General features: G+C 28.2%; 1 protein-coding gene across 1 annotated transcript in view; it reads right to left on the minus strand.

Annotated features, from left to right (window-relative positions):
* Positions 1-466: 466 nt before the first annotated feature.
* The window catches only part of LOC108693669 (mitochondrial glutamate carrier 1-like), an 11,714-nt gene continuing 1,556 nt past the window's right edge, over positions 467-10,624 (minus strand). Inside the window, exons 2-8 of the mRNA XM_018202723.1 lie at positions 6,314-6,401; positions 5,941-6,075; positions 5,426-5,575; positions 2,443-2,579; positions 1,889-2,074; positions 1,658-1,808; positions 467-1,432 (exon numbers count right to left, since the gene is read on the minus strand). Of these exons, the coding sequence (XP_018058212.1) occupies positions 1,294-1,432; positions 1,658-1,808; positions 1,889-2,074; positions 2,443-2,579; positions 5,426-5,575; positions 5,941-6,075; positions 6,314-6,375 (960 nt within the window). The 5' untranslated portion in view covers positions 6,376-6,401 and the 3' untranslated portion in view covers positions 467-1,293. The remainder of the gene's footprint in view (positions 1,433-1,657; positions 1,809-1,888; positions 2,075-2,442; positions 2,580-5,425; positions 5,576-5,940; positions 6,076-6,313; positions 6,402-10,624) is intronic.

Here is a 10,624-nt window from a genome sequence, read left to right on the forward strand (position 1 = left end):
GAAAAACAAAACAAGAAATTCGAACAAAAATATTTTGACACAAATCTCGTTTTTTTTTTATTAACATAGACGAGGTGTACGATTGAAACATGTATGATAATTTCTACATGATTAATGAATGTTTGAAGCTTAATAATTTATTTTAATTTGTACCTTTTCCTCTCATTATGCATATCTTCCTCAATTTTAAACATACGAATTTTCGTTATTATTTTTTAACCGTTCCCGAACAGATTTTTCTTGAACATGTGAAATTAAAAAAACAAATTTTTTTCTTAATATAATTTAAAAAATCTAATATATTTCTAATATATTCATCTTAATACATTTGCAATCATATTAATAATCGATTCTTTTTAATCACACAATAATTCAAAGAAATTGCCACAGTTCGGAAATAGAGAACGGTGTCGAAAAATAAAGGGATAAGAAAAAAATAATGAGAAAAGAACCACAGTTGCAATTACTTTAAAGAAAATTCTGTAATATTTCCGTTTACATATAACCATAAAGATTGCTAATTCTTTACAGAGATAAAAATAAGATAAAAATAAGAAACCTAGATAACGAGCTTTAACAAAATATTCTATTATGCCAAAATATTTTATTACGCCTAATGAAAAACGTTTAAAAAATATCACGTTGAATCTGCTTAATGCCTTTAATATACATGTATAATTGACTATAATTGGCTAGTTTAGTAGATATTTATAATAATTAAGATCCCGATACACTCATAGTTTAACAATGAGTATGATTCGTGGGCAGGATATCTCGCATATATTTTATAGAGTCTATAAAATATGAGGAAGAGATGAAGAAATGCTATTATTATATGGAAAGACGCATAAACAACCTAAATATTGAATAACACGTAATTGTACAGTTGTGAAATATTTGTAATCATATGTTTTCCTAATGATTTGATATTTCAATATATCCATCGATATATTTTACGTTGCAAGAATACAATGCATCAGATGAATATTATATCGATCCAATGTACAATATTTGATTAAAAATTTTAATGCACTTTGCGGATATAGTAAAACATAGATATATTTCCATTCAATCATATACGAATCCATTATAATTTGCGACTTGCAAGAATTACGACAATTTCAATTAATACTTTTTTACTTTTCTTTGTATATAAGCGATCCCGTTTAACAAGATTCTTATTGTAATATTGAAGAGCAAAAATTTCAAGCAAAAATATAACTACGATCTACAACGATTATTGTCAAGTTTTCCCAGAGTATTTGAACGGCACGAATCGGCGATATGGCGATTTCACTTCAATCCCAACAGCCACTCAGCTACACCGAGATAATAGACGGTTTGTGCAATTCCGAATAACGGCGCTATGACTATCATTCGACAAGCGCCGCCTTTGAAGAATGCCGTCAGTCCCTCGTTCTTAAATGTCTTCCTACAAGTCGAAAATAATATGATTATAAAACTAGATTTTTATTTATAATTAAAATTAAAATTAAAGATAAAATTTCATGAAAATTCATGAAAATCCCTGATTTTCAAAAATAAAAAAGGAATCTCCTGAAAATTTTTGGTTTTCCAGGTCTCCCCAGGTAATAAACTTACTCTGTAAACTTAATAATAACTGAATAAGGAGAATGTTTAATTCCGAGGAACTTACAGTATACAATCTAACACTCCAGTGTACGTTGGATCACCAGGTGCTTTCTTGATAACTTGTAGTCTAGTTTTGATTACATCGAATGGATTTACCATTAATGCGGCCGTCGATCCGGCGGCGCATCCAGCAAGGAATGAACACCAGAATACAGCTATAATTAACAGCGACATTTACTGTTTAATATATTTTCGTTTAGAATCGATCGTATGATAACATAATTATATCGCTTACATGAACCGTCTTCTCGCTTTGGCCCAAGATCATTCAGTCTAGCGAACAGCGGAAAATAAATAACAGAGAACGTTACGTCTCTGAGTGCTGTAGCGCCAGTTCCTTGGTACAATCCCAGTATACCTCGTTTCTTAAGTAGATCTACCGTTAATGACCAAGCGGATATCTTTGGCACAACTTTGCCCGCTGTAACAGTAATACGATATGCAATTTATTGTTAGAAGCCTGGACAAGTATAATAATTCTAAAATGGATTTATTTTCACGTTTTAAAGAGCGAATCGTGTGAATCGAACGAATTGTATTTATTAATTATTATATTTCTAATTTTAATTGAAAATATATAGCATCCATGGCAATTAATCGATATCATAAAAGATACAATAAATAAGAATTGCGCGACTGTTGCTCAAAATTGCAAGTTTATTAACAATGCAATAATTATAAGGAACTTAGATATACGCGAATAGTTCCGCGCATGATAGTCGCGAATAATCTTGTTGGATTCGACAAGTCATGAAAGGATTTTAAGAAGTTATTGACTGCTTTCGTCACCTTCTTTAGCTGCCATGGCGACTCTGCCAGCATCTTGCATTTGTATTTTAAGCAGTTCCATCGGAGTAGTAATAACTATTTGGCATGCTCCTGCCAAGCCGCCAGCGAGCATTTCACGTTCTATTGGTAATTGTTGTCTGAACAACAGATTAAGAGAGTCCTGGGATCACGGAGTATTGTAAAAAGTTTTAATACATATAAATAAGACTGGCACACGACTGACTTCAAAAAACCGAGAAAAAAAGTGTTTTAAATTTCAGAAAATTGTTTGACTAACAAATTGTTGTGGTAACAAATAAGTTTGATTGAGATCAATGTTTTCCAATTAAAAACAAGTTCGGGCATTAATCTAAAATCGATCAAAATCGATATCTCAAAAGCAATTTTCAATTATCATTTCGGTCGTTCATTATTATTCAAGCATAATTATCAGTATAGCGATTCAATCGTGTATTATTAGATAAATATTCAAATTGATTAAAAAAAAAGTTAACTTCTCAAAGTTTTTAAGGATATGTATAAAATGTTCTGTTCATCATGGTGTACCAGTTTGGATAAGGGAGATCATTCAACGCTAGTTGGCATGATAAGCAATATGTTAACTATCTTAACGGACCGCAGAGCATCAAAATACATTGGCAAAAAACGTAAACGAAGCAAATTGTTAACTTCATAATTCGCAATTTATGTGTAATTCCAATAGAGCGTGATGTAACACGCGTTGACGTATACTAATAAAAGCTACTATACTAATAAATAATCGAAATTATTCATTATATTAGAAAATAACTTTAAATGAAAAAAGCAAATGAGATAAGTTACAATTTATAATTGTAAAGTAGAAAATTAACAATTACACTGCATTGTACACAATGCTAGCTGACATTTAATAAATTTTCAGCAATTCTCTATCTCTCTCTCAATCTCTTTCTCAATCAGACTATTATTAACTAATTATAATTTTATATAGTTTCTGATATGTCATTACTCTTAGATTGTTTTAAAAAAACCATTTCGTAAGGATGAAAAGGGGAAAGTAAAAATTACCCTGCTCTCGTCGAGTTACTTGCGACTTGGTTAGTTAGTTATGGTTGCTTGCACCGTTTGCCAGGTCATTTAACTCAGAAATTACATTCAAACGGGTATCTTCAGTTGTCTAGAATTACAAAATAATATATTTCAATGTGTTTTATAACAATATAAAATTCTGGCATAATAGTGCGAGCTCAACTTCGTTCCCTCGTCTTTTTTGTTGTATAAAAATGTACAGAATGAGCTATGCTCGTTATCTTAAAATTTAATAATACTTTGATTTATTTAGAATTAGAATTATAGAATTACAGTATCTATGAAAATATAATAAATAATAACTTAAAATAATCAATTTTTATTAAGGAAATTAATTTTGAGAATATATATATTATCAAAAGTAATACACAATAACTCTGTAAAATTTAATCAGCAAAAAGTGAGACATAAACTCAAAATTAATATTAAAAAAATACAAGAAAAATGCAATGCCATTTGCATATTCTTGAACTTCAAATAAATCTTATTTCGAATATCGCTGGATTATTTTCAAATATCGTTGATCCATAACAATATAAAACTTTTTTTCTAGTCTGATAATTTTTTGATATACCAAACAGATATACATATACTTTATGTGTAATTTACTTGGAAGACAGTGTCGATGTTAAGTGCAAGCAGTTATCGAAATAAATAAATAATAGTGATTAGCAACAAGGATAGATATACTATAAAGTATTCTAAACAAAATGCTATGATGCTCTGCTGATCAAACGATACAGCACTATATTACTAATTAATTTTTGGAGCTTTCCAATTACGATTTTTTTTTTTTAAAGAAATATATTGCTGCATATTGTTATATTTTCCTGATTAAACAAAATCATTTAATTAAATTTTATATTAACTAATAGTTCTGCGATGGTAATATTTTTTGATATTAGAGATAACATTTAAAATCTATTGAAATAATAAAAACCTAATTGCCAGAATGAAATTGGATATGTTAAAGAAGAACTGTAACATATTATTTATTATATATATATAATTTTCTTCACAAAGAAACTAAAAAGTAACATTTCCAAATTTTTATTTTAATAATTTTCATACCTGTGTATTGATTGAGCCAAGTTATACACAGTAGACAACTTGACTCGATCAATACTCTTTGGTTTCTCGCTTTGCTGTTGACATAATTTAAACTTGCTGTAGCTTCATAGCTACACTAATTCATATCCTCCATTAATCAGAATAAAAACTCGAAATGTTTCATTTAACGTGATGTTGATTATAAGTGTAACACTTTATAAACGTTTGTATTATCTCAGTTTATAATATAATGATTTAATAAACATTTCTCTTTATTATAAATTATAAAATAAACTGAAAAATCGATGTTATAAACAGCTAATTGGAAAGCCCACGCGTTCTACAAAAATTTTACATTATTAATTCAACAGAAATTTTATTTTTTGAAACATATTTCATGCTGAAACCTACTTGCCATAAACTTTGAATAAACCCCTTTAAATACTAAATATTTAATATAATGAGAAGATAATTGCTATGGAGAATTAGGGCTTTGAATGGAAACGGAAAAATGACACACACAAGAAAAGGAAGAAGTAATTGTCTGAAAAATAAATTTTAAAAGAATGAAACGATTGTTAAGTTATGTACATACTCGTAGGATGCTAAAGATTTGAATCTAATTAAAATCTATAAAATTTAGAGAAATAAATTGTTAATAAATGATCACTATGAATATCTTTAATGACTATCTATAAAAATATTTTGGCATTGTACCTACATTATGCGACTAAACAATTCTCATGCCATCTCTCACAAGTTAACTTCCGCTTTGACAATGTTATGCAAAGAGGAGCACATACCACAAGCTCATATCATTGACAATATGAAAAAGACATTCAGCAATATATTATTTGCAACATACCCAGGTCCAAGCGAAAGATAATGCCTAAATGTATCATTGGCAGTAAGTTTGATTGCTTTCTCAGGTGTAATCAACAGTATATTTACAGCGGATCCTTTATACATCCCAAAGTAACCTTCTGCTTTGTAAGTCTTTTTAAAGCAATCAAACCTAAAAAATAATTTAATATATTCGATTATGATAATCTCTTTTTTTTGTATTTCTTGCATTCCATACATTTATTTCATATTAAATGAAAAAAAAACAAGAAACTGTAAGTGAAATTAAGAAATTTATTATATAAAATAATATAACAATCTCTCTCCTCTTTAAATTTGCATATAATATTTGCATATAATAATTTGTGATTATCAATAAGTTAAAAATAATACATAATTTATATACATAATATTTCAAAGCTTTTTTGAATAATTAGGATATTTTATTTTTAATTATTTTTAATTATATAATAATATGCACTGTATAATGATTATATTTTTAATAGTAATTATCAATTTTTTAAATAAAATACTTGCATTGACTTATACATGCGTTCGCCATGCGGGCCAATAACTTGATTCTGCAATCTTGTTTTCACCAAATCAAGCGGAAAAACCACGGAAACTCCAATAATTCCGGCAATGCCTCCGTTTATAATTTTTGGTATAAGTCTGGAAGATAAATGCAAACTTATATTACACAAACGATTGTTTATATATATGATTTTTTTATATTAAAATATATCTCTGAGAAGAAGAATATATTCATTATTTTACACTTTTTATTAATAACTTCATTTACGATATTTAAAATAAAACTGTAACACTTCTAAATCAGCATATTCTAATTTGAGATTCATTGTTTTACATGATTATTTTGCGAATAAGCTTTTATACAAGAAAGACATACTTGAACTGCTCTGCGGGTTTCGGAGCTGAATTGTCCTTGAATGCCTGAATTGCCCCTGCCATAGTTGATTTAAATTATGGTCCCGTATCTGTTGAAATTGATGTAATTAATAAAAAACAATATGTGATTAATGTTAAATTGTTAATAAGAAAAAAGAAGTTATAATTTTTTTGTCTCATAATTATTTTCCTGACGAAAATTGTTAAAAGTCTTAAAATTCTTCATATAATTTTTCAAAATTTTTATATAAATTCAAAATTTTTTAGAATTTCTATATAATTTTATAACTTGTTAAAAAAAATTTCAGATTTTGCTATAGTATATTTAAATTGGAACATTTTTCAAAAATATTGAGAAAATCTGCATCTTTCTTTATTCTAAATTCTAAAACATAGAGTTCTAAGATATTTCTATTCTACAATTTCTAAAGAGAAAATTTATAAAATTCATTTCAAGAAGTTTAAAGTATTTTTCAGAAATTTTCATAAATATGAAATATGAAAAAATTTTGTAAATATATGTATTATGAGAGATTGTAAGAATTCACGAGAGAAACAGCGTTAGTGATTAACGTCAAATTGTTGATAAGAAAGAAAACAGTGTTATAATCTTTTCTATTAGATAATAGCAATTATGTGAGTTCCACAAATATGAAATGCGCAAAGCTGCTTTAATTCGTAATGAAAAAGCCTTGAAATGTTGAGAAGGTATATTTGTCTATAAAATTGAGAGTAATATAGTTAAGACATTACGAGGACACGTTGAACATTAGTTAACATATTGTGCCAAAACTTGAAGGTCACTTCATTACGTGCGTTTATTTGTCTACAATACACGGAGTAAAAAGTAAGAGTAAGAAATTGACCAAGCACATTGAATGTGAAAAGAACAGTCGACTGTGCTGTCAATTTCTAATTCTTACTTTTTACTCCATATATTGTAGACAACGCATTACATAAAGCATTTTTTTTTTGTAGCGCATCAGTCGGACAAATTGCACTTTCTAGGTAAAGATTAACGCGTTATGTTTGTACATACTGTTGTCATCAATTTTCAATGATAAGACGTATTGCAATCGATAGATTACACGAGTAGAAAACTTCGAAAGATTTTATGAAATAACAAAATTATCTCTCATATAATATTATCCTTTTTTCGTGTGAAAACTGAACATTCTTCTCTCTTAGCACCTGATGAGAGCCAGGTGTTCTATATTTGCGTTTATATTTCTCTGCGTAACTTCTATTTTCATTTCTTCTTTATTTTCGATAGTAAAAGACGATACAATTATCGCCATTGACATATATTCTTGCTGAATAATGTTCTAATTGCCCGACAATGACTCACGACTTTTCCGGAACTTGTTTCCATTGTTTAAATTATGTATTTTGATACATCGTATCGTCTTGAAAACCTATTCTCTCCCAAGGCTGTGGATGTCAATTCAATTGATTCGTTCGCGTGCAAAACCATACTCGTTTCATTACACAAGGGCATTGACATCCCACAATAGCGTAATCAGTGCGATGTCAGTCGAAGAGAAATTGTTCGAAGACGTACACGTGCACACACACGTAGCGGGAACAAATTACCAATCTGTCGATTGTACCACGCAAATTCATTTCGCTTCTACTTCTATCTACTTCTCTCGATCTCTTACATAACATTGTACAGCTGTAGGACGAGTTGCACCATAGCGAGTTATAATTCATCCTGAGTAGCCGAGTCCCATCCCAACAAACAGGAAAAGGGAATTTAACTTCTAAGTAAAAACTTAACTTCTAAGTAAATTGCCTCTAGGCAATTTCTCTATATCTTCTTGCGGAGGAGCAGATTTCTACGAAGAGCAAGGCATAGGATACGAAACTGATGTGTCTAAGCGCAGTTAAGCATGAGAATTATTGTTACTATTCGAATAATGTATCTAATTCTTGCATTTATAATTGAGCATTTGAATAAAACACTTCTTATTCTATTTGCGCCAAGAGTATGTTTTAAATAAAACAAATACTTTTTTTTTCACATGAATCACGATCTTAGATTGAAATTATAATTTTATGATTACTTTAAGTAATTGGCCATCATTAAAAAAAAACTCACTGATCTCACATCGGTTTAACGCACACAACGTTTCAAATTAGCAAGTAAATATGTATCTTATACCAATAGTCCGATTCTATAACTCTTAACAACAGTTCGGAATCGTTACGTTGATGTTGCGCAGATATTATGTAAGGTAAAAAAGCTACGCAATATTCCGAAATGTTATTAACTCTTTGTTATCATCGGGTCAAAATGAGCTGTCCGAATTTTTGGGCTGTATAACTTTACGGCGACGTTCATAATTAAGTCTTATGTGATATTAATTAGAAGTTTGAAGTCTCTTTTGTTGGTTGAGACAATTAGACTAGTTAAAAACGTGTCAATATACGTGTGACAACTATTTAAAGAGAAAACAATACCTTCTTTACATGTTGAAAAAAATTTCTTTCGGAACGCGCACTTTATTATAGCATTTTACGTTTAATATGTGCATATTATGCATTTTTTTTTAATATGTATTTTTATCAATATGTATTTTTATCTAAAAATATTTTAGGAGTACCTCCTTAAAATTTTAATTAAAAACATTTAAAAAATGAAGAAATTGTGATTTTTTTATATTACAGTAGTTCACTCTTTTTACATGTATGTTTTAAGAATTTTTTTAATGTACATATTATTATTTAATTTGTAACATTATTATTAATAAAACATATTTTATAATATTCAAAGTATATTCCTTACTTTTTTGTTGATATCAGACGAATAATTTTAAAATGATTGCATCAATTGGCCAATTTGACGTAGTATAATAACTGTAAAACTTTACAAAAGTGTGACAACGAAAGATTAAAAGTTACAGGATATAGCACAGTCAAGGTATAACACAATGTGTGTACCCGAATTTATATTATTTGATTTAAATTATATTTTCTTTCTATATTTTCTTCTATATTTTCTTTCATTTATCACTGAGGATGGTTTAATATAAGATAAAATGTATATTGTTGTGAAATAAAAAATGAATCATAAAATATTAAGTTGTATATGATTTCAAAGTCTGTTAATTGGCACAGACAGGATAAAGTCATTTAAATAATACATTGTTGTAACGCAAGTATAACTGGTGCGGCTCATTACCTTTAATGATTTTTTTCATAAAAATACGTGATTTTATTTATTAAGATAATTTAAGGAACATATTTATGAAGAAACGTGAATAAAAGAATCTTGGAATTTCGAAATTATACAATATATATTATTATCTTATCATTCCAGTTCTTGATGCAATATAGATAGGAACAAAAAATGAGTAACTATCAATTTAATTCGTAGGACGACAACTAAATATGAAAAAAAGTGATAATCATTAGTAGTTTTGAAGATAAAATCGATATAATATGATATGGCATTAAAATTTAAGAGTAAGTTTTCTTGGAAATTTCTTGAGGGTAATCTCACTCACACATACAAACACACACACACACACACACACACACACACACACACACACAATATTATCTTTTGAAATAGTTATGATTATATTTTTTTATAATAATACAATAATTACATTGTTAAGTATAAAATTGTAATCATTAAATTACTAATTATATAATTTTAATTATACTCAGTAATCGATAATGGATTGAAATGGATTGAAATGGGTTCACATTTTCAGAAATGACGCGAATATTAAAATGAATCTTTTTTTTTAATCCGAATACATTTTTATTCATTTATATGAATTAAAAACATGATAAAAAACATTTCTATGCTTTTCGATCTAAAAATAATATCTTTTCTGTGCCTTGTGAATACTTCTCAATACAAAATTTTGAATAGGAAATACAATTTTTCAATCCAATTGAATACAAAAATAAATCCAAAAACAGTTTTTGTTATTTAAAATATGCATCGGATAAATAAATATCGGATAGATAAAATTTCAACGCATTTAATTCACTCTCGTTTATCGGATCTAATATATCTAATATATTTAATTACATAGATTAAATAATAATGACTATATAATTATAATTAAGTAAATAATACAAATTCACTTGCTAAAAAACTGATATCGTAAAGTGAAAGATTAATATTAATTTACAATAACTTCGCATGTATAGTGATACATCAAATAAATGTCGATCATTTCTTGAGGGTAATCTCACTCACACATACAAACACACACACACACACGCACACACACACACACACACACACACACACACACACACACACACACACACACACACACACACACACACA

The sequence above is a fragment of the Atta colombica genome, unplaced genomic scaffold, assembly GCF_001594045.1.
Source record: "Atta colombica isolate Treedump-2 unplaced genomic scaffold, Acol1.0 scaffold96, whole genome shotgun sequence".
Taxonomy (NCBI): domain Eukaryota; kingdom Metazoa; phylum Arthropoda; class Insecta; order Hymenoptera; family Formicidae; genus Atta; species Atta colombica.